This window comes from Sebastes umbrosus, chromosome 6 (genome assembly GCF_015220745.1).
Source record: "Sebastes umbrosus isolate fSebUmb1 chromosome 6, fSebUmb1.pri, whole genome shotgun sequence".
NCBI lineage: Eukaryota > Metazoa > Chordata > Actinopteri > Perciformes > Sebastidae > Sebastes > Sebastes umbrosus.
The window spans coordinates 19863596-19889319 of record NC_051274.1 but is presented as its reverse complement, the minus strand read 5'-3'; the positions used below and the strand labels follow the sequence as shown (position 1 = coordinate 19889319).

At 38.8% G+C, this 25724-nt stretch overlaps 1 protein-coding gene, 1 long non-coding RNA gene and 1 other non-coding gene across 3 annotated transcripts; 1 reads left to right on the top strand and 2 right to left on the bottom strand.

Annotated features, from left to right (window-relative positions):
• Positions 1-485: 485 nt before the first annotated feature.
• snai1b (snail family zinc finger 1b) lies at positions 486-3113 on the bottom strand. Its single transcript, XM_037771481.1, has 3 exons — positions 2786-3113; positions 1733-2281; positions 486-1406 (listed from the first exon to the last, which is right to left on the bottom strand). Exons 1-3 carry the CDS (start codon positions 2868-2870, stop codon positions 1225-1227), a joined length of 816 nt encoding a protein of 271 aa, XP_037627409.1. The 5' UTR covers positions 2871-3113; the 3' UTR covers positions 486-1224.
• A 10167-nt stretch (positions 3114-13280) lies between these two features.
• LOC119489288 lies at positions 13281-14240 on the top strand. The gene is made up of 2 exons (XR_005207147.1): positions 13281-13414; positions 13721-14240. It is a non-coding gene; the product is annotated as an uncharacterized LOC119489288 (long non-coding RNA).
• Positions 14241-17397: 3157 nt separating this feature from the next.
• Positions 17398-17469, bottom strand: trnaa-ugc. The gene has a single exon. It is a non-coding gene; the product is annotated as a tRNA-Ala (tRNA).
• Between the last annotated feature and the right edge of the window lie 8255 nt (positions 17470-25724).

Here is a 25724-nt window from a genome sequence, read left to right as displayed (position 1 = left end):
CTGAAGTTCTGTCCGGACTCTCTGGGGTGTATTTGCTGGTCCTTAGCCTAAGATTTCTGCTTCCATCTGTGGCCTCTCCTAACGCAGGAAGTGGGTCAGTGGGATTCCCACACTCAGCTAATTTCACACTGACTTCTATTCTGCACAAGTTGCCCACTCTTTAGCATCTTCCACTTCTTTATGCCATGAATCGCCTCCCTTTCTCCCACCTGCAGTCACTCTGTGTGCACCCCCCCTCCCTCACCTCTTTAGCATGTGTTCTCCATGCGTGTGCGGACAGCCTGGCAGGTGTGTGCAGGTGTTCGCCATATCACTCAACATCACACAAACCTGTCCCCGCTCCTCCTAACACACACACACAGCTCTATCTTCCCATTCAGAAACTGTCATGTCTGTCCTGATGAACTCATTTAGAGTTGGGAGTTAATACAATGCCCGTTGAAATACTAATTAATGTTAGAGCACAAAAGTAGGTCCACAGCAAGTTTTTTTAACAAAGCTTTTATTTACATGTAACAGAAAAAGATACAGTATTCCCATTTGAAATGTTCAACAAAATATTTCTTAAAAACTGTAGGTCAAAACTTCCCAAAAAACATGTCTAAATAAATGTAATTTAGACTGTAAAATGACAATATTTGGGGTTTTTTTTTGGTCAAGTTTAAGTGGTCCTTTCACACACCGTAACACACAATGAGTGGAAAGTGTTTGTGGCCGCGAGGAGGGGCGAGCGGAGGGTCACCTGTCGCCGAGGTCACAGCTAACACGTCTCTCAGCGCCCTGCCTTCACAGTGCACCATACACAGACAGCTGTCTCAACACACACACTTGTATTGCTCATACACACACATGCCATGTATGTATAGTATGGTGAGGAATGACATCCCCACATACACACACCCCAGCAGCTGCAACATGGCCAGAGTCCCGGACCGGCCGGCACCGATGGAGCTTCCTGGGAATTAACTGGATGTCCAGCTGCCCTCGAATCACACACACATACACACACAGTTGACATAGAGGACGCAGCAAATATGACAAAAAAATCTACCTACAGAGTCTTAGAAAAAGGCACTTAAGAAGTCTTTTTATAAAAGCAACAGAACTCCAGTTTTCTGTCCTGTAATTGGCTGTGACGTCCACGGTCCTCTGGGTGTGTTGGCTCTAATCAGTTAGGGTGACTGAACCAGCTTCAACTGGCTCATGAGCGCATTTCAGGGAAGTCTATGAGGCAGGGCAGCATCCAGAGGCGGTGTGTTTGTGCAGCAGGGACATGCGGCTGAAGGTCCGCGAGCAGGAGCCACACTGGTACTTCTTCACTTCAGAGTGGGTCTGCAGGTGGGCGCGCAGGTTGGAGCGATCCGCAAAGGCCCGGTTACAGTGTTGACAAGCGAAGGGGCGCTCACCTGGTGAGGAGACAGACTGGTTAGCGTCAGGAATACATTTCATTAGCAGGCCAAAAGGTCTGTTGTTTTTCAAATGATCTACAGATAACTAACAAAAGAGCAGGAACACTACCCTAACTTTAATGCAGATTTGGCCTTTTTTCATGCGTAACCATTGTGACACCGAGATTAGATTGTGTCACGCTAAGCAATAACATTTGCTCACACGTCAGGAGACATCAATGAATATCAATGAGCTCAAGGTGCAACCAGCTGTTACATTCACAAGCCGACAGAGCTCAGAAATCAATGTAATTGCTATGGACGTGTGAAAAGTTGATGCATACCTGTATGTGTGCGGATGTGACCTCTGAGCAGCCATGGTCGGGAGAAGGCTTTGCCGCAGGTGAGGCACACGCAGGGCAGAGTGTGTGAGCGAATGTGCATCTTCAGGGCTCCCAGGCTGGTGTACTCCTTGGGGCAGTGTTTGCAGTGGAAGGCTGGACGTGCAGAGACTTCAACGGGCAGAGAAGGTGTCTTCTGCTGCGGAAGAGGAGGAGGACAGTGGGACTTCTGGTGATGGGACAGAGTCGAGAGGCTGGCGTAGCTCTTGCTGCACTGCAGGCAGTGGTAGACGTGCTGGATGACATCCGGGCTGGGAGGATCTGAAGTACGTCCGCCATCCTCCTCTTCCTCGCCGCTGCTGCTGGAGGGAGAGCTGCTGAGGTCCAGAGGGCCAAGCGGCGAAGGGGACGGAGACACCGTGGTGATCGGGGACAGGGGTGCAGGCAGGGTGTCCAAGCTTCTGAAGAATGGGATGGTGGGGTAGCAGGTCAGGGCAGAGCTGTTGTTCTGCGTTGGGAGTTCAGCCCTTGGAAAGCTTTCTGGGATAAAAGCTGGCAACACAGAGAAAAGGAAGTCAGGTCGGTTGTAATGGACAGATAATCTAATTAAGCACTAAACTTGTTTTCATTCTTGGGTGTCTTGTTACGGCCTGCTTTCAATATAACCCTGATGGCTTTTTTTCCATTAGTTTCCAGGTGATCAGAAACACTTGTTTTTGCAGCCAAGAAGCTATACATGCAAGACCCATCATGCACACATGGGTCTGTGTTTTGCATCAGAAGGTAACTTTGATAAAGCTTTCTTTTTTTGTGACTGTGATTCACTCAACATGTCAAATATAAGTTTCAAGTGTATTTCTCATATGCATTTAAAAGTACAGTGTACAGTGAAATGCAATTAAATGCATTTTACCCTGGCTCTCTCTCAGCCCTTAAAATCTATAAATAGTACAGTTGATAAATACTACAATAAATAAGACAGATGCATCAACTACAATATAACCACAGATGCATCAAATTCGAGCCAATCAGTGAATTAAAAAAAAAAAGACTTACCAGTTTGGCTCTCCAGCAGGCTCTCCCTGTAGTATGGCTTATTCTTGTTGAAAAAATACTTCTTGACAAGGAATGATCGAGGCATGCTGAGGTCTGGCTCCACCGATGATTAATTAAAAAAATAATTCCCCTCGGAGTAGTGAGCTCAGATCCGAGAATCTCTTTCTTCAGAGAGCTGCAGATTCCACACGGACAGAGATCAACAACACCACTAAACAAGGTTCAATGTATCTTGTTGAGGGATCGCAAAGTTGCCTCCTCATATAGTAAGCAAAGGGGAGAAGCAGCAGAGTGGGTGGACATGTCTCCGCCCACAGACACACCCATAGTGTGTCTTTGGGCGTCTCGATCACCACAGGTGCCCAAATGTGCCAAAAGCTGCAGCAAAGCCTAATTGTGCATTTCACAGCTCTAATGGCTCTCTCTTCACCTGCAAAGCCTACCCATTGTCATTAAATGTGAGTATAGAGGACTGTGCCTTTCAAAGTAAAGTTCAAAGTTTTTGTACTTGAAGGATGTTTAAAACGTTTTAAACAATTTAATCTGCAGAATATCAAGACAATTACAATATCAAATTAAAATCATATATGATTTTAGGTGAAAATGTTTTGGGTTTTTTTTTTGTACGTGAAGGAAGTTAAATGTTCCTTGGTTGTCTTTTAGCTTTGATATTGAAGAAATAGCCCCCAAAGTAAACAAAATGTGTTTTTGGGAGAATAAAAACATTTAAACAGTATGATATATAACATGGATTTTATTAATTTTAAAACGGTGAGAATAATGTTTTAAACAAATTTAATCTGCAGAAGTCCAAGACAATTTGCAATATAAAATTAAAATAATATATGATTTGAGGTGAAAGTCTTAAGGTTCACAGTGATTAAAATGCTATGACATGGGGACATCTCAGCCTGGGTGACCTCTTGAGCAGTTTAATTACATTAGTGCCTGTCCAGCTTCATTTACACACAATAAAACACCAACCACAACCAATAAAACAATCACTCTTTGCTATAATGATGTACACAAATGGCACTGTTACTGTAAACCTATATACATGTGGCTGGCACGGTTTGATTTCTTCATGGCATCTGCTGATTTCTTTTTTCTTACTGGCAAAATAAAAATAGAAAATCTATCCACTAGTCACTAACTTCACTCAAAATTACATCAGGAATGCTTTTCAATGTGGAGAAAGATAAGAAATAACGCAAAAACAGATAGACCTTTTTTCCACCTTGTGCATTACGCCACTGTGTCCATTCCTTTACTAAATGAGTCCTAGCAAAGTGAAGCTGGAGCGTCCTCTGTTGGCTCATAGATTATATGTCTATGTGAGGCTACTGTATATTTCTACACACTCACATCTCTAGAATAACGGTGCATAAAATAATGATCAAAAGATTTGTGGAAGCTCGTTCATTTTTTTTTTTCAAAATTATATTTATTGTTTTTTTGTTCATTTTGAAACAACAGAACAAACATTCACAAACGTCCCCAATAATAACATTCTCGGTATAAAAGAAACTTAATAAACCTAATATTAATATAAAATAGGCAAGTATAGATACAGGAAAAACATATTATATACAAAAAATAGATATAAAAGTAAAAGAAATCAAATTTAAAACAATAAAATAAAATAAAATCTATTTATATATACATATATATACAGTATACGTATATACATTCAATATTCAAGATTCCTTTATTTGTCATTTTTATGCTTCACATAAAAACGAAATTGTGTTTCTTACATCCACCACTCAGAAGTTCAGCGCAAAACAATTGGTGAAAACTATAAAGTAATTAACTAATAATTAAGAGCACTAATAAATAAGCCTGAGTACGCTAAAAATAGAATAGAATAAATAGTAACAATTTAAAAATTAAAAATTAAAAAACATACATACATACACAGATACACACACGCAGTATATACACATACAAAAACACATAATCAATTAAAAAAAAATCTGTATGGAAGCTCATTATTTAAAAAAAGTCTATGTTCAAGTTGGAAAAATGGAGTGAGATCATTTCCCAACTAACATTACAGCTGCTTTGGTTTGCTTTAATTTGACTGCTCTCCAACAGGCTACTCTTAAATAACAATATTTGAAGAGGTTTATTTTTGTGTGATTGCAGTTTCTCTCACATTTTCATTTAGACCCATTCACTCTTTTTGTTGTGTGCCTGTTGACCCTCGAGGCTTTTACGCACCCTGGTGAGGTGGAGACATTTTACGCACCGGAGACAAACGCTCTTGTTCTCTCTTTGCTCCCAACACCACAGTTCATCCTGACCGCATCTCTCTCTCTCTCTCTGTCTCTGTCTCTCTGTCTCTCTGTCTCTCTGCGGGAAATAAGTCCGTTCAGATAAAAGAGGTGCTGTTCTCCAGCCTGCATCACAGCACGATCTAAGGTCAAATTAACCGAGCTGACAGGAACAATATGATGATGTAACTTAAAGACAGACAAGGCTCTATTGAGCCTCGTGCCTTCAGGTGGCATGAAATGCAGGATAATGCCTTTGTATCCTATTTTACTTATTCTTCAAATGCGTAAACGTGCGTAAAATGTGTGCGTAAAATTGCCCCTTTGTTATCTGTATCATTAAGATGTGCAAGGATTATAAGACTTCATTAGAAAGTAATAAAAGGAAAACAGGATTGTAAACCCATTCATGGCTTCTTTTTAACATTGCTACTCACCCCGATTATTGTATCTCTCTATCGTTTAAATCATCTACATTATCTTATTATATTACTATGTTTCTATGGGTATAGAATAGAAAGCTTTATTGTCATCGTATTAAATACAACTAGATTCACAGTTGCCACTTCTGGTCAGTGCTTTAAAACAAATACTGGACAAGACTAAACGAGGCAGATAAAACATATAACAGGTAAAAACACACAATGAAATAGGTAAAGTAGATGTAATAAATAATATAAACAGAAGTGTTACACTTGAAGTATAAAATATAAAAATAGATGTAATGTAAACAGAGGTAATTGCACTTGTAAAATAGGTAGGGTAGATGTAATAAATAAAATGTAAACAAAGTTGCACTTGAGGTGTATATTGTATCAAGGATATATTGCACAGATAAATGTATTCACATTCAGTGTATTAATATTGCACAGATTTATTTTTTGTTCAGTGTCCGTATGGCCCAGGGAAAGAAACTGTTCGCAAGTCTATCCTTTAATTTGCTTTTTTAATCATTCAATTGTATGTGAATCACTTTGTTTTGGTGCTAGAAAATATAGTTTATTAATGCCTGATCATTCTTTACACTGACTGGGCTGATGGATGATTTTGTCACATGATGTTCCTGATATGAGCCATCCTCCTTAATTTTAGGGTTGTTTTTTTTAACTGTTGGTGCACACACCGTCTGAGTCTGAGAATCAGGTGCCAGCCATTAGACAGGAATGTCACAGTCTTCCTCTTAGTGGTCCTCTTTAGCATTGCAAAGAGTCTCAAAGCTCCTCGGTGGCAGGGTGATTGCTGCTGCTGCTGCTGGTGGTGGGTGATGGTTGATGGGGGTGGTGTATGTAAGCACCTGTCTAAAAGGCGCCATTGTCACTGCATGCCCAAAAGTTCACACGTCGTTAGAGCGCTTGTTGACGCCGACGCCACGCAGACTGGAGGTCAAGAGGGCAGGGCAGCAGTAAAAACAAAAAGCAAATAGCAAAGACACACGTGAAAGTAATCTGAGTTGTGGCTCTGCTGCTGAGGATAACAGTAAAAATAGTTGTTTGAGAGCTTAATGTTATAAAACAGGTCACCCACTGAGCAAAGACACGTCCAAAAGACATCAATTTAACGTCTCTGTCGACCAAAAGATGTCCACTGAGGAGCTAGAATGAAAGTTTTTGAGACGTGTTTTTTAAATGTGTTTTCAACGTTCAACTATCAATGTCAACCTGAGTTGCACGTCCACAGACGTCCAAAAGGGGTCCTAGTCAGACGTCTGGATATTGAAACCATTTTGCATGTCCGCAGACGCCCAAAAGTGGGCCTTGACAGACGGACATTATACAGACATGATCTGAACGTCTTCCTTACGTCACATGTTTGCTGGGCAGTATAGAATAATTTATAGTATGATGATGTGTGTATCTGTATTTCTCACTCACATGAACAGGAACAAATAATGACAAAATGAAACATCCACCTGACCTGACACACACAGTGCAGGAGGCTGGAAACAGCTGATTACACAGTGTTGAATTGGCTCTTCCGAGGAGAGCAGTTTGTCTGACTGCAGACAATAATGTGTTACAACAGGGTCAGAGTGACCTCATGACACACAGAGGACGTGGAGACATGAAAAGTTTTGCTGCCCAGAAGAACAGATGTTCTCTCCTCTTCTTCATGGCCTCAGGGATGAAGTGGCCGGTGTTCCCAGAGAAACAGAGGCTCAAACTGTGTGCTGAAATCTCGTCAAACTAAAAATAAAAACAGCCATTCAGTCTAATCTAAGGGATGTTTTACAAGCTAATGCCAAAAGCAAGACTGCAACAAGGTGGAAGTCAGGTCAAAATAAATGTGGCTCTCTGAAATTAATAGTGGGAAAAAAAATACGAAACTGTCTGAGAAACATGATTAAAGCTTTTTGCACACAAATGTTGGCCACAGTTTATTGATTAAATGGAAAATCATTGCTTTGATCAGTTTCACTGAAATGTTTTATGACATTTAATTTCTAGTGGTTTTGCATACATAATAAAACAAGGCAGACAAGGCATACTTACACCAGGTAGACAAGAACAATAATGAAATATAAAAAAATAATTACTACTACTACTAATACCACTAATAATAATAAAAAATAAATAATAATAATAATAATAATTACATGAAAACCCATCCTTATTCCCTCCCTGTAATAAAATAAATAAATCTTTTTAAGGAATTATGCATAATTGATAGTAACAATAAGACACAAAAAAAAGATTGGGCAACAATGTTTGATTGATAACTGGTGTAAGTTTGGATCTAAAGGGACCCTTGAACCGCCCCTGAAGTCAAACTGAATTAATGCACAATATAAATATAGTGTTTCAGTTTTTTAAAGTTAATTTTGGATTTCAAGCATCTCTTCTTCACTTCATCATACTCCTTTACAGTCTTTGATTTCTTCCAGCTGACAAGAATCCTTTAAACATCATCATTTATCAGCCGTTACATGAACAAGTTATTTTCTTCAAGATTCATTTATTGTTTTCATTTCTCTGAGAGGAGGATTTTGGATGAGGAGGTGAACATAGATAACTACAAGAAACAATGTAGCCGTGGCATCACTGCAATGTGTCACATCAAACTTCTGTAAAAATTACTTTCCTTTCTAATGGCATGAAGTTAAAATGCTTTGATTGAAGGTGGTGGTGGTGGTGGGGGGGGGGGCTGATGACCGTATTGTACTCCAGTGTCCTTTCATGTGTATGAATTGAAGACAACTCCCAAACACCTATTGTGAATGCACAAATGTCTTTTTGCACAAGTGGCAAGTACACGAGTGCAGCTTAAAGCTATGTTTTACATTTCTAAACCCCTTGCTGATGGCTCTTTGAGCTATCAGGTGCATTGTTAGCATTCGGCCCATTCAGACGTCAGGTAACGACCACTTGAGTGCATTTACATTTGATGTTTATGCAGATCTGGCTCGTCTTTGTGTGATCATGTGATGACTCAAAGGATACGGTAGATCTCCCAACATGTGGGTGGATGTGACGACACACTGATGCTCTAGTTGAATCTGAAAGAAAACAGATGAATCTGTGATTGTTGTCTGTGCCACTATCAAGGCCACAGTCTATTGTATTATACTGCTTCATGCTCTTTCATCACTGCATCTCTCTTTGTTTGTTTATACATATGAACTGGAGTGCGTATGTGTGTGTGAGTGTTGCTCTACAGTTCAGAGGTCCATATTCTCAGCAGGAGGGAGATTAGATTATCCCACTGGAATGCAGAGCTGCTCGTATGGACACACACTCCCACACACACACATGCTCTGTAGTCTGTACACGCTGTCTGTTGAAGTCTGTCTAGTAGACACAAACACTCACATGTTTTTAGTGAGAATCCATCTTCATCATGCACACTTTGACAAGTGGACTCTCATCTCCATATGGTTCCTACAGCAGATTAGATGTGTTTTGCTCAGTGGCACTGTGTTTTTACAGCGGTTATTGCACTGGTAAAGCGACATCGTGTATGTTAACAAGAGCAAAATATGGCCCAAAGATGTTGGAATCATTTTAGTTTATTCCCATGAACTGTTTATCCCTGGCGCATGTATATATCTTGCTCTCAAATCCCAATATTCACTGTTTCCAACATCTAGAAAATATTAATCAAAGAAATTAGAAATAGTCTGTACTCAAAAGTGAAAGAGTGAAAAAAAAGAATTTATGGTAAAACTGATCTTCCTGGATTAATTAAAAATGAGAAAATGATAGTTTAGCCCCAACAGATTGTGTTTACATTATTTTTGTGTCAATAATGATCAAAACAAAACATAAGGATGAATATATATATATATATATATATATAAAGAGCTGGTCAATAAGATTCAACAATAATATGACAAACCACAAAAAGCACACATATTAAGTCACTCAAAGTCTCTATAATGGATGGAAGTGAATAAACATGCATAAACATCTAGACATACAGTACATACGTATATAACATCTACACACAGCTCATACACATCCTATGCCTAAGAAAAAAACCTCCTCCTCCACTGTTTTATTTTGATACTATTCTAAATAAAAGAGGCACATTTGTTGAAATAAAACAAATAATTCAACAAAATGAGACTCTTTGTTGTTGATGTAAGCCCCGGTTTCTTTTCAAGAAGCCACTGAGGCTGGAACATTATATATAATCCATTCTGTACTTTGGAACAGAAGACAATCTGTGGTTCACATTTTAACTCTTTGAAATGGGAGGAAAATGCAGTTCATTATCTTCACTTCTTCTTGCTTTGTCCCTCTCACTCAGTGCTGTATTCTTGTTTGAGCAAATGTGTCTACTGTATGTGCTGTATATAGGCTACGTTTGCTGCAAGTTTACATAAGTGCAATAAGCTGTTGATCAAATGCACCTGTAGTTTTAATTCATCTATCACCACCAGATAATGAATAGCCTACCACATGATTATATTTGGAGCAGAGCACTACTGTTGCATGATGGTCTAAACAAACAGACTGAACAAATGATATAGAGTTACATATGAGCAAACACACTCATGTTTCTCTCAGATGGAAACATTTCCTATTTTTTATAAAAAAAATATAAAAATAGGAAAGCTAAGGTCTCAAAAACATAATATAATTACTAGGGCTGTCAAAGTTAACGCGATAATAACGCAAATTTGTATTAACGCCACTAATTTCTTTAACGCATTAACGCAACTTGCGATTTTTAGGTTCTAGCGGGCTCAGTTTTAAAAATAGAGTGAAGATACTTATATCATATGAAACTAGTAAACCATGTCATACTAGCTTGTTGTGAAGGCAGGTGAATAACGCTCCAAACTTATGTTAGATTTTGGTGAGGAAAAAGTGTCATGGCCATTTTCAAAGGGGTCCCTTGACCTCTGACCTCAAGATATGTGAATGTAAATGGGTTCTATGGGTACCCACAAGTCTCCCCTTTACAGACATGCCCACTTTATGATAATCACATGCAATTTTGGGACAAAACCGACACACTGACAGCTGTTGTTGCCTGTTGGGCTTCAGTTTGCCATGTTATGACTTAAGCATATTTTTTATGCTAAATGCAGTACCTGTGAGGGTTTCTGGACAATATCTGTCATTGTTTTGTGTTGTGAATTGATTTTCAATAATACATATATACATACATTTGCATAAAGCAGCATATTTGTCCACTCCCATTTTGATAAGAGTATTAAATACTTGACAAATCTCCCTTTAAGGTACATTTTGAACATATTAAAAATGTGTGATTAGTTTGCAATTAATCACAATTAATAATGGACAATCATGCCATTAATCCCGATTAAATATTTTAATCGATTGATAGCCCAACTTTTTTTTTCTCGGTGTGGCTGGGTATCCTCTGACCCAGTTCAGATCCTGGTGGCCAGACATATTTAACTTATTTACACTTCAAAGACATATGCAGAAAAGATGCATTAGGATTTTAAAGGAACACAAAAGCCATTCAGATGTCTTTTGTTTGAATTTTAACACCTGTATCATGACGTAGCGTATGGCCAGTTTCTTGCCATGTGCCTGTACCTGTGCCTGTACCTGTGAGGTTATCTGGACAATATGTGTCATTGATTTGTGTTGCTAATTGATTTCCAGTAATAAATATATACATACATTTGCATAGAGCATCATATTTGTCCACTCCCATGTTGATAAGAGTATTAAATACTTGAAAATCTTTTTTATTTTTTATTTTTTTATTATATTATTATATTATATATATATATATATGTGCACACCACAGAGAGAGAGAGCTTCTGACAGGTAAACAACAGGTAAACTGACCAGAAACATAACAATAGTAGCACACCTGAGTAAAGCTCTAATTTCGTAACTGTTCTATGTGAACTAAAGTCAGTTTAATGAATGAACAGTTATATGTTTTTAGATATTTATTTTGGCAATACACTGTGTGAAGTATGACTGAATGTTTATAGCAATGGAGTTTAGTTGTGTGGCAGTGTTAAGCAGGCTAGAAAGCTAACAGTTAAATGTATTGGTATGCTAATTGCTTCTAGCATACTAATGTTGCAGACAATACTGTGTTTCAACTGTGGTTTGTTTTATTGCCATTACTGTGAGTACACTGGGAAATAAAGTGCTTCTGGTATAGACTACTGTTAAGTTAGATGTTAGAGGTTTAAAAGTGGTAATAAGGGAAGAGAAGTTCATACAGCAGTAGTGTATACTTAACCCATTACTTACCTGGTGTTTTCATGTAAACTGAGTTTGCCGATTACCTGTGTATACCTGAAAGGAGGGTAATTCTACAGCTAAACCTTTACCTACATGTACCTGTTACTGACCTGTAATCCCTGGGGATGGATATTTTAGTATAGATGGTAATGTGTGTTTGTCATTCTGTATGAATTGTCAAAGGCATTTAAATGTTTATTATTATTATTAAGTATATCTGATTATGGTGTATAAGAATACATTAGTGAGTGGACAGTGGCTAACAGCAGTAGAGTAGAAGAAGCTGTCAGTACATGATGAGTGAGTTCAACTGTATTTTCATATTTCAAACAGAAATTAAATGTGTTGCACATCAGAGTGAGCTTCATGTCATTCCTGCCTGTGTAACATTACTAAAAACCAAAACCTTCTACAGATGCTTACAGAGGTGGAGTTTGGCCAGATGTGTGTGTCTGTGACTGTGTGTGTGTGTCTGCTCTAACCTTATCTGGATAGCAGACAGACACCACAGTCCAACCACAGGCACCCTTTGATGTAATATATGGTACATTTAAAGGTCATCTTATGGTCAGATGTTCACATTCTGAGGGAAATTAACCTCTTGGAGAGACCACATGAAGAGTCGGATAACTTGCTGCCCTTTTAAAAAAAAAAAAATGCCTGTTATGTGCAGCTTGTTGAGTTTTTTGTGCATCTACAAGGAAGTTTCATTTTGTGTTGATTTGGCGCCCCCCCCCGTGGACAAAAGCGGTAGGGGTTTTTTCCCCAGAAAGAAGCCTGCATTTCCAGTGTTAGTCATGTGTCTAATGTGATTTTGATGTTACTGGCACTGCTGTTTTGAGCTTACCCACCATGCTGTACCGAAAAGCAAATTCCACTGACCTCGGTCATGAGGTCATCAGTGTTAGAAATTGTTTGTCCACCTGCCACTTTGGCTGATGGATGCCAAAATCTACCAGTCAAAAATAAATGATTGATTGATTGATTGATTGATTGATTGATTGATTGATTGATTGATTGATTGATTGATCGACTGATTGATTGATCGATTGATTGATTGATTGATTGATTGATTGATGGATTGATTGATAAGCACCACTGCCTCTGTTGTAAAGATTTTGATCTGGCTACCGCATGCACTATTTTTGGAAGCGATTGAAAGAAAGACTTTTTAATACTATATTTATTTTTTATACACAGCTGGTTGCTCACTTCAGTGGCCTATCCCCGCAACTTTATACAAACTACTGTTGATTACTGTCTGGTGCACATTGATCATCATGCTCATGATCACAGAAAGCTTTGCGTTGTTTGCTTTGCTCGACAAATGATGCCAGCGTTGACTAAATCCATCTACCATTAGACAAAGAGTTAGCTGGCTTTGTTTTAGTCTAAAAGTAAAACTGAGGTAACTCAAACAAAATGAATATAAAAATATGTGTAAACCTGTCATCACTCATCTGTTGGTAGTTGCTGAGATCTGTTACCTCAAGACTAATTGATGAATAATGATACATTTACTGTTTTCAGATCTCCATCAGGATCACTTTGGGTCAAGAAAGGAACAAAACTATAAAGTGGCGCCACCTACTGATCTACAGAGGGTCTGTTCTGAGCTGAACCACAAGGTGGCGGTCAACGACCAATAATGACCATGTCATTGGGGTTTCCAGGTCAGTGGTTAAATCAGTAGTCAGATATAATCTTGATTGCACAAATATACAGCATGTTAGTGAGGGTGCAAAGACCACACTCATTTAGAGGACAATAGTATCACTCTGCAGTTACACATGACATTAGAGATTGAGCTCTTAAATCCTAAAACCTGCATACACACACACACACACAGGTGTGCACACACAGGTGTGCACACACAGACGTCATGGGATAATTAAAGAGACTAGACACACAGGAATGTGTGTGTGTGTTCTACCAAGTCCTGACGCTAGAAAAGGTCAACATTGTTTTCTGTATTGCAGCTCGACGTGACAGACCACACTGACCTGCCGTGTCTGATGACACAACCACAAAACCCTCAGGTTGGACAATCCAATATGTACATGACTTGGTGATGCACAATGAAGAATCCTAACCGTCACAGCAGCTGTAGAAATACAACAGATCTATTTTCTTTCTTTTTTTTTGTTTTCTTTATACTTCTACAGACAAGCTTTTCTTGGTAAAACTTATAATTTAGCAGAACCTTTTACATTTTTTTTTGCAATTGCCAAGACGCAAAAACTGGCACAATTACTGCCACAATATCTATTAATCAGGTATGCTAAACCATAAATACATGTCTGCTTTAGTTTGAAATTCTAAAACACACGTTTTGCAAATAACTACACACGTATATCTACATTAGACACGTCATTCAAAGCTAAAAGCCTGTTTGTGTTGTTTGCTAAACACTGACATTGAAATACCACATTCAATTATTTCTTAGAAACTAGTGCTTGAACACTATAAATAGGATTCAGGTTTGCTCTTTGGTGTGCATACAATGCCCGGTGCAGACTGCCATGAAGATTATGGGGGTTAAAAAACCACCCTACCCTCCAGATGCTTTATGAGCAGTCTGTCATCAGACAGGCACAGAAAATTGTGTCAGACCCAACTCACATCTTACATCATGAGAACCAACCTTTACCTTCTGGCAGGAGATATAAGATAAGATAAGATAAGATATTCCTTTATTAATCCCGCAGGGGGGAAATTTGCATATATAGAGTCCCACGGAGCAGATTGAACCGTTACTAACATTCATTCTTGCCGATGTCTATTAAACTTCTCAACAACTCGTAACATAAAGCTATCATAAGGACAGAGCAATATGTTTAGACAGTGCAATATGTTAAATAGGGACAGTGCAATATGTTGCATCTGTGTAATATTGGGCTATTGTCGGTGCAATATGGGCAAGACGGTAGACGGTGCAGTGCACTACCTGGGTGCAATACCTGCCATGTGTGTGATAGTATGTGCCATTATGTACGTGGACTGTGTATGTGTTTAAACATCTGTTTCTGTGAAACTGTTTCCCTGTCTTGTGTGGAATCGTTTATTATTGTTGTTGATGTTGTTTTAATTTAGTGTTTGTAACTGCAGTTGCACGGAGTCCAGGACAAATTTCCCCACGGGGACAATAAAAGTATATCTTGTCTTATCTTATCTTATCTTACAATGGAGGCCAATTTTGGAGAGAGAGAGTTAGAGGACAGTAATGCAATATACTGTATTTAGTTTACATTGCAATACAGTAACAATGATCATCTTCAGTCAAAGTAATTGTGTCTGATACTGTTATGAATATAAGAGTATTGATCATAAACACTGCCTTTGTGTTCATAGTCTATATTTACAGTATGCTACAAATGAAAATGCCAAAGAGTTTAAATAATAGTGTGTTATACTTAGCACATCAGTGTGCAGTTGTCATGTGGAAAGAGCTATTTATTTGGTGTTTGTGTGTAAAGTTGTGATGCAAAAAATACCATTTTTAGAAGAGATTATATAGTTTTGGATGACAAGCTTGGTTTAGCAAGAGATGTCAAATATATTGTGTGTAGAGTTTAGACAAGGCCCTAGTTTCAGAACTTGTGTTTTAGCATTTGCAAAAATCTATAATAGGCATGTTTCTACCCTTCAGGTTAACCATCTTCCTGCTCAATTTTGGGTCTTTATGTTTCCTAAAAGGTAAACTGGGACACATTTTGCTCAGACATGTATTACGTGCATTCTGCAATATGACCTGCAGCTAAAGTACAGCTGGCAGTTTGAGCTTCAGACGGGAGTGTTGACTGATGTTTCTCCTCCTTTTCCACCTTAACTTGACACCCGAGGAATGAATATGTGACATTTATGTAAAGGTTGTTCATTTAGGTCATAATGTGCAGACTTATAGTATGTAGGTTAAGCAGTTACAGACACCTGAATAGTGCTAGTGAGGGTGTGATCCTCAGAGTGGTCTTGTTTCATGGCAGATAGTGTGTCCTGCTGTGTCAGCTTTATTTTTTCTAGGTTAAGGGTCAGACTGAGTGTACGAGTGTGCATATGCATATGCAACTTCTTACCCAATTCCAAAGTGAGCGTTGCCTCCAGGGTTTCTGTCAGACTTCTCATTCCTTCTTCTGACAGCACGCTGGCACAGCAAACCTCTGGTTTAAACATCTTCACTGCAGATTAGGTTTCTGTTGCAGTGAACGTAAAGATCAAGTTTATCTTTAAGAATATATCATTTTAAATAAATCCAGTTACATTTTTAAATATTTAAAAAATCAGCCATCATCACACACCATAAGTTAACACACATCATGTCATCATAAGTGGAGATACAGAGGTTGTTTTTTGTGGGTGAGACTCACTCTAAGAAGATGGGCTCCTGAGCAAGTTTTCAACTTCTATTGATCAAATGTGTGTTTTCACGTGTTAACTATCTGTAAATCACATGTGCTTATATCATGTGAAAGTATCACTCAGTATCACATGTCTAATGTCCAAAAATCACATGTACCTATTTGTGAATATTTCACACGTGAAAGGCTGTTCAAGGGATTGCATTAGAATAGCTCACACTAATGTCTCTCTCTCGCCGAGCAGTACTTTTGGCAATGTTTACAAGGGTTTTGGCCTAAATCAGAACAGTTATATGCTATGTAAAGAGTGTCATTTGGGTACTAAAAGATATAAATAAGCAGGTACCACACCACAATACAATGTAGGGCATCCGATATGAATGATATTTCAGCGTGTGGTGCTCTCTGCAGCTTTCATCACGGCCCACATTTCTACATGAAAATCAAATGTTGTTGACTTTTTTTTTAGCATGGTTAAATAAATGGTGTCAGTAAGGAGCAGTGCAACAAAAAAACAGAGGGGATAAAAAAAAAGTGTATAGTTGTGGAGGTGATTCCTTCAGTTTTTCAGAGGGACTTTTAACAGGTCAGTTATGTATGACTGAGCCCTTTGACTCTGAAGCACTGTGGCTTCACTTCACGCTCTCGCTTACAGGTAGGGGCCTCATGACCCCTTGGCCCCCTTGGGCCCCTTGGGCCCCTGGGCTCATGCCCTATACACCCAATCTCCATAATGAAACTAGACATCTGTATAAATGTCCATTCTCATGTCGCACACGGCCCCATATTTCATATATTTTTCTTTTGTCTTTTTTATCTAAAACTTGTAAACAAATGCTCACTAAAGCAAACTGCATTTGTAAAATAAATATAAAAAGTAAGAATTTGATCAAAACAATATATATATGACATAAGGTCTTTCTAAAAAAAATATATATATATATATATACACAGTAAATATATATATATATTTATATTTAGAAAGACCTTATAAGTGTTTACTTCTGCTACTCCTTTTCGAACATATATTATATTACATATACATATATTTATTTTAAATTAGAATTTTAGAAGTATATGTTTACTGTGCATTTTATTGGTTATTCTTTTTTTGTTTTAATCTAATCTAATAAAACAGAATTGTTGCACAGAAATGTACTTTGAGACTTTCAGGGCAGTGCGCTGAGCTTGAATTTATAGCTATAGTGAGAATAAGTTAATGTGAAAGATTTCCTGTTTGAATCGGATTTATCTCTACAATTCATATCAGTGACTGAAGGAAAACTAAAAATCAAAAGGAGTGGAGATGCCGGGGATTGAACCCGGGGCCTCATACATGCAAAGCATGCGCTCTACCACTGAGCTACATCCCCTACTGGTAGCCAGAGAAAGGATTTAGTGTATATAAAGAGTCACACTGTACCACTGAGTGACATCCCCTACTGGTAGTTTGATGCAGTGTATATAAAGATTCAGTGAGAAGTGATGGAGGACTTTAGACTTGTAACAGGAGATGAGTGAGATATTTTGGTTCTGACTCAGGCCAAGTTATGTAATTTCAGGTCGCAACTTTAGCCTGGATTCAACCCTTGACCCAGCATGTACTGTAGACTATTTCTTGTGTGTGTGTGTGTGTGTGTGTGTGTGCGTGTGCGTGTGTGTGTGTGTGTGTGTGTGTGTGTGTGTATGTGTGTGCGTGTAATTTAAGACATTTCTGAATAGGTTAAAAAAAAATCCCCAAAGTGCTCAGGCTCAAGAGACTGAGCTGTTTTTAGTGGTGGTTGGTAAACAGAAGAACTGAATTGACATCAGGGTGAATGAATGGAAAAGAAACTGTTGTATTTGTAGCTCAGTTTTTCTTTTTATCCTTGCTCGGTGCTATTTTTAGCCTACAGGTCATGTTTTGGTTTCAGCTAGGGGACACATCTGAGCAAAGGGCTCCTCTTCTTCCCACACTAAGTTGCAGGGAGAGGACAGATTGGTCGGGTTGAGGACAAATTAGGCATGCACCGATCTGACTTTTTCAGTCCCGATAGTGATACCTGGGCTTTGGGTGTCTGCCGATACCGAGTACCAATCTGATACCAGTGTTTAATTAATAAGCTCTATGCCTCACTGTGTGGAAGTGACTGGGATCATTCTTTTATGTGCAAGAAAACATCACACTTGACTTAAACATTGCTTTCCTAACTTTGTAAAAACAAAATGTAACAAATAAATACATCGATAAAAATTTAGTGAATCGTTATTTATTATTAAAATAATAAATCGTACAACAGCAAATTGGCAAAAAAATCTTAAAAATTAACAGGAATTACAATTCAAGTGTAATCCTTTTTAATGCAGCAACAAATAGGTCAAAACTTAGACAGGAATTAAAATTCCAGGATATAATGTATATAGTATATAAACATAGAACTAAATTTAATAGATCGACCCCATTGTCACCAATATCTGATCCAGCTATTTGAGTCAGTATCGGCCCGATATCCGATCTGGTATCGGTGCATCCCCAGGACAAATGTCATGAAAGAATGAACCTCCAGCACGATATTTCTGAGATAAACTCAGTCACACACAAGTGGCTGAAATTCAGTGCTTTCTCAACACCCAAGGTATCTTAATCCTTTAGGGAATTTAAAATAGCTCCCCTCGTTATGTTTCATAACATCCTCCAGGGGAGCGTGAATGAGGGCCAGTCGTCCCCCTCTGGAGAGCACAGCCTGTTCTAACTCATGCTGTGTTTATCAGCACACCCTTGCCAAGGACACCACTTCCAGGCCCTGTTTGCTTAAGCCTTGTAGGGACAGACCCATGGGATGCACGCATGGCATGAGGGCATAGGAGGGCTGAAGAAGGGAATAAAAGGAAGACCTTCCCAGCTTCTTCTCTCAATCCATGTTGGATTGGAGAGGATGAAGTTCACCGGCCTGCTTAGGGGTCTCCATATCAGATCTGTTGTTGTTGATGTTGGTGTGGATTTGGATTGGTGATGGGAACCTACACCATGTTGAGCCTGTGCTGAGTAAGGGCTAGTAGACCAGTGTTCTGTATGTGGAGGAGGGTTATCTTGGGACTGTACAGTGCTGGTGAGGGCAGCGTGTACAGACAAGCTGTATGCAATATGAGATGCAGGAAGAAATTCTTTATCTGAGGACACAGACCTCCAGACGTTACAGTGGATAGTGTCAAACGGGAATGGCGAGGGTGGAAATAAGCTAATAAACTAAAGCAAATGGCACACTTTATAATGTATACATGAGTATGATCAGCAAAATATAATCAAAGTACTGATATGAAAGTACTCATTATGCAGATGCAAATGGCCCCTATGAGTGTTATAATAGTATATATTACATTATTAAATTGTTAATACTGATGCATTTTGCTGCAATAGCTGGTCAAGATAGAGATAGTTTTAACTATTTTATATGCATTTAGGAAATTTAATTTGCAGATCATTTTCTCAATCCATGGATTAATCGTCGTTGTTTAGAAAATATCACAAAAAATAGTTAAGATGTCTATTGCAATCAGTCTAAAACCACAAAATATTCAGTTTACCAAATAAAAAATATATAAATATGCAACGTCAACGGCTCATATTTGGCAACAGTTGAATGACTCCGCGAATGAGCTTTTTACAGATGTTATTTTTTCCATATTCCCCAGTGAGATTTATAAATCTTGATATTTTACATGTTCAGGTTTGTCAGTGTCTTTTGCATAATATCTATCAAAGTGAGGATTTTGGAGATGTTGATGTGGATCTCTTTACCTGTATTTTAAAGGAATAGTCGGACATTTAGGGAAGTACTCGTATTTGCTTTCTTACTGAGAGTTAGATGAGGAGATTGACAGGCCTCTAACATTTGTACATTAACTATGGAGCACAAATAGAGCCATAACTCCAGTGGCAAAGCTTATAGGGGTGGAAATCACCAGAGAACCCATGATACGATATTATCACGATAATTAAGTCACAATGCGATCTAATGCGATTTTAAACATTTCACATATTGCGATAAGACAGATTGTGATTTATTACTTTTTTTCAACTGCAAATTATGCAGTTTGTCAACATCTGTTTTGTCTAATAATATACAGTTTTCACTCTGTTTATCTCAGAGTTTTTATTCACATATGTTGAGGTCAGAGGTCAAGGGACCCCTTTGAAAATGGCCATGTCAGTTTTTCCACACAAAACTTTTGCGTAACTTTGGAGCGTTATTTAGCGTTCTTCCTGATACCAGTATCTTCATTCTAGCTTTAAGACTGAGCCCGCTACAACCTCTGAAAGACAAAATAGCAGCCGGGCCCGCCAGCCGTCCATTGGATTGTTATAAGAAAAGATCGATACTTGATGTCCGTGTATCGAGACAATATTGCCACGCAAAGTATTGCGATACTACGCTGTATCGTGTTTTCCCCCACCGCTAATAGCTTATAAAGAATGGAAACAGGAAGCATTATCATTATTTATTTATTATTAGTAGCATGTTATATCCTGGTTAATCCGCACACAGACCAAAATGTGGTTGGTAACTATTTTTTGGCAGGTCTGACGCAATATCTTCTGCGGTTGCTGCAGTCTTATCATCTGCCAGCAGCCTGCTGACAGGGAGGCCTGAGAGAAGAGAAGAGTCAGAGGCACCAAAAATAAAGGCTGCAGAGCACGTGAAAAGGAGGTCAATAGGGTCACATAGGAAGTCATCTAAAACATTTGTGATTGGACACAATTTTGAAGTTCAAGTTTATGGAGTTTATATGGGATTTATTACACTTCATAAACCAAATCATGCCTGTTCGCTGATGTGACGTGAACCCCAAATAAGGACGATGAGTAGACCAACCTTTTTACTTTTCCTTTCCATGTTTTCACAGTTTCTCTTTTTAAAATTCATTCCTTTAGACAGTTATTCCTCGTCAACACAGACACTTAAGTCAGCGAAATATTGTAAAAGAAAAAAACAAACATAAAGGTGTCTCTGTGAACTTTGAGTGTTAGTAGTGCTGCCATCTACATACACAGCGTCACCTCAGAATCTGTTTCCTCCTCAGAATCTGTTTCCTCCACACTCAGGGAAGGGATGAGTTGTCAAATCGAATATTTCCTGACAAACAAGTAACTTTACTGTTTCAAGACGTCAACACACACATGCAACAAGCCAGACTTCTGAGGCAACTAGTCCACACACACGCAACAAGCCAGACTTCTGTGTCAACTACTCCACACACACGCAACAAGCCAGACGTCTGAGTCAACTGAGTCCATCGCCACACCTTGCTGTTAAACTACAAACAAAATAGCCGTGTTTACAACTCACGGTTTGATTTGTTTGAAGCCCTCTGCATTTTAAACACATGCCTCAGTCAGCTGTGTCAGCTGGGGCAAGGACAGGCATGCTGTTAAACAAGAGCTGCATGTCACATTCATGAACATGAACACACGCAGGGAGAGAGAGAGGGGGAGACATTGTTGTGACCTTTCACCCATTTCTCTAGGCAGCTTGGGAAACTGTGGGAATCCTGTAAAGCCAGGCAACTTCAGTGAAAAGAAAAAGGAGGCCGACAACGGAAACCCCTCCTCCTTATTTGTGAATGACGGTGGGATGGAATCACATCCATTAAAGGATAATTATATCTTGAATTGTATGTATTGTGCGTCACAGCTACTGACATGACGACGCATGCTACAAGAACCTGACATAACAAGATCCACCAGGCCTGTCATTTCTTCTGACTAGGCCGTGAGCACAAACATTAACACAAGCACAGATGCGCAAATTGTTCCTGCTAAATGTTTGTGTTCACGGTGTTACCGGGGTTTGGATATCATCATCACTGCAGGGTGATTGTGTGCGAGTGAGTTGCCTAGCACCTGGTAACTGTATAGCCGAAACCTTATCATGTTGTCTTTAGAGAGCTCATGCTGTGCTGGACTCTTGCTATCGTCTCTCACCGCTGTGATAATAAAAACGTGACAAAGTCTACGGCAGAAAAAGTAGCTTACCAAAGAGTCTGTATGAGACATATCTGGAGATACAAATCTATTAGGTGTGGTTCATTTGTTTCCAATTTGCGTTCAAAACATCCAACCAGGCCTGATCATTCCCAAGCACATTTACATGTATTATGAAATATGACATAACAGACTGTAAACTGACTGCAATGTATAGTCCTGAAACAAAACACTGTAATTTTAGGACCACTGCCAAAGTATGCTACACACCCAAAGTCTCCGTAAATCCTACTTCACTTTATCGAAGGTTAGTGCACAGTAGACTTTACACAGTGTAGGAGCTATTTATTTGTTGTTAGTTTTTAGTTGTTGTTTTACTAATAATAAGTAGTATTGCTTGATTTATTATTCTAGATGTTTACTTTATTTAGACTCGATTTTGGATAGTGCTGTGTTTTGCTAGTTATTTGTTTAGTTCAGGGCTGTCAAAGTTAACCCGAATATAACTAAATAAGTTTTAAAGCTAGAGTGAAGATACTGGTATCATATGAAACTAGAACCTGAGGAATCCATTGGTACCAACCATGTCATACGAATGAGGTTAAATAATGCTCCAAACTTACGCTTAAAACTGGCATGGCCATTTTCAAAGGGGTCCTTTGACCTCTGACCTCAAGATAGGTAAATGAAAATGTGTTCTATGGGTACCCACGAGTCTCCCCTTTACAGACATGCCCACTTTATGATAATCACATGCAGTTTGGGGCAAGTCATAGTCAAGTCAGCATACTGACACACTGACAGCTGTTGTTGCCTCTTGGGTTTGAGTTTGTCATGTTATGATTTCATCATATTTTTAATGCTAAATGCTGTACCTGTGAGGGTTTCTGGACAATATATGTCATTGTTTTGTGTTGTTAATTGATTTCCAATAATAAATACATACAATCATTTGCATAAAGCAAGCATATTTGTCCACTCCCATGTTGAGAAGAGTATTGAATACTTGACAAATCTCTCTTTAAGGTACATTTTGAACAGATACAAAATGTGCGATCAATTTGCGATTAATCATGGACAATCATGATTAAATATTTTAATCGGTTGACAGCCCTAGTTTAGTTTAATTATTTTCTTGTTTATTATATTTAGTTTTTGCGTAAACAGTATTTTCTTTCTTTATGAATTGGGTAGAACTGTGGGCACCACTTATATAGGTAGGCTGGCAGGTAGGCAGCATGCACCCGGGTGGGCTTATGTTTTTTTACCAGAAGAAGAGAGGAAGCGACATCCATGATTTCTCTGTGCTTAGTTCGCTTGCTTCCTTCGGCTAAATAAATCATCAGAAGCACATACATTTTGCATGGACAATGGATTCTTTTGCCTGCGTATACCAACCACATACTTATGGTGCGTCAGTGGCCCTTTGATTGAAGTTTGATTTAGATTTTTATGACAAATGGCCACTACATAAAATAGATATTCTACCATCTGCATACAGCAATGACAGTATCTTCTTAACAAGTAGCTAGCTGCTCCTTTGGCCAAGAAGAACAAACAGATTGTTTCTGATTATAGTCATAAATACAGACACTGCATACATATTTCTGACATTAACAAGGTCAAACTATAGGATTGCTCCCACATTTGACAGGATTCCCATTATAAAAATCAAGTATGATCACTATTATCATGATAGCTCCTACTGGGCAGAGTTTCAGTTGGCACGAACATTGAACATTGAACCCTGGTACAATACAGAGTAATGTGCGCAGACCGCCTGAGTGACCTGTCTAGTGTTGTGCAGACTAGTGTGGAGTCTCAAAGATCTTGATAACCAGCCAGACTTTGGAGATAATTAGTCTATAAATAGTGTAGTGTGCTCAAAGCTTTACTTAAAGAACTCCCTCTTCCACAATAAGCCCTGTCAGCCCATTCATACGTGGACATAAACATGCACGGACACACTCATTCATATGTGCATGTACACAAGCAAGCTGGCTTAAAACCCCAGTAAAGTGCACCTGAGGATTATGCATAATAGACTTTACATATACACACACAGAGTAATGTCAAAAGTCACCACTTTGCACAATCTGCAATAATAAAAAGGCAGTGGGTATTCTCAGAGTTTCACAGACTGCAGGGTGTATAAGTGACCACCAGGGGTTTTCATAAACCTCTCCACAGCTCATTGGTTACTCAAATGCTGCATTCAGAAAGAGCCCGTCTGATTGGCCGATGCAGATTGAGTGGCAGGCGGTGGTCCTCCCCAACAAGGCGGAATGAAAAGGATGGATGTTAAGGGGGAGGGGAAAGAGCTCTATTTACAAATGAAAATTTAAAGTAACATGACCAGTGTCACTGGACAAGGAAAGCTAATCCTCTCTGTGAACTGTGACCATTTAATAATTTGACTTTTCAAGGTTTGTTTCTGTAAAAAAAAAATCAATTTTATAGCTATGTCACAAGAGGAGAATAGATAAATATGCTCTTTCTGTGGTCCAAAGTCTATTCAGCAGGTGATATATAACAGGTTAATTGTAACAGCTTCAACTTCTTTTTTTTCTGTAGCTGAATTTATTTAATTCAGCACCAATTTAATCCCTTTACTGTCAACAGATTCTTCATCTTTCCTTGTTATATAGAAGGCTTGTATTTGCAGCTATAGTGAGCAAGTTTATGGGATTTATATGGGATTTATTATACTTTTTATAACTGTTTTAATTATATCTTAAAGGTCCCATATCATGCTCATTTTCAGGTTCATACTTGTATTTTGTGTTTCTACTAGAACATGTTTACATGCTTTAATGTTCAAAAAAACTTTTATTTCCCTCCTACTGTCTGCTTGAATATATCTGTATTTACCCTCTGTCTGAAATGCTCCGTTTTAGTGCATTTCAACGGAATTGCGTTGCCTGGCAACAGTTTGGGTCCATGTTTACTTCCTGTCAGCTGATGTTATTAACATACACTGCATCAGGAAATAAACTGGAACACATTTAGAACGTTTACGTTTTAAAACCGTGTAATGGTCTAAATATTGTATATTTGGGACATCACAAATGGACAGAAATCCTAACGGCTTGTTTCAAACGCACAATATCTGAATATGGGCTGTGTGTATTTCTCTGTATATTGAGCGTTTTGATACTTTCACGGTTTTTATATAGAACTTAAAACTGTTTTATAATATAAAAGACATGAAAAGCGTACTTTTTACAATATGGGACCTTTAATGTTCTTTTGCACTTTGTCGCAATGTTCTTGAATGTTTATGTAAAGCACTTTGAATTGCCCTGTTGCTGAAATGTGCTATACAAATAAAAGCTGCCTTGCCTTGCCTTGCCTTGTTATAGAAAGGCTCGGTATTTGCAGCCACAGTGAGCACAGACTCAGGATCAGTTTACCATCCCCCCATCTGTGACCTAAAACAGCAGGCATGGTGAGAGTAGAAGCTGATCCCGGATCAGTCCTCTGAGTGAAGTCACCGTTTCCATCTAGGCTGCAGGTTGACAGCTCCTCTCTCTCCCAGCCCCCCCAACCCTCTGTTACCTAGAGGCCTGGCTTATGGCTGGTGTAATAATCTGATTGGCTGGTTGGTTCAATGTGGGCGTAACCAAGTGGGCGTGGCCGAGCGTATTGTGATCTCACAATCAGCTG

Coding starts and splice junctions, on each gene's coding strand:
- snai1b (XM_037771481.1), bottom strand. CDS start 2,870: ATGCCTCGATCATTCCTTGTCAAGAAGTATTTTTTCAACAAGAATAAG. Junction 2,282..2,785: donor CCTGCTGGAGAGCCAAACTG/GTAAGTCTTTTT, acceptor CTGTGTTGCCAG/CTTTTATCCCAGAAAGCTTT. Junction 1,407..1,732: donor TCACATCCGCACACATACAG/GTATGCATCAAC, acceptor TCTCCTCACCAG/GTGAGCGCCCCTTCGCTTGT.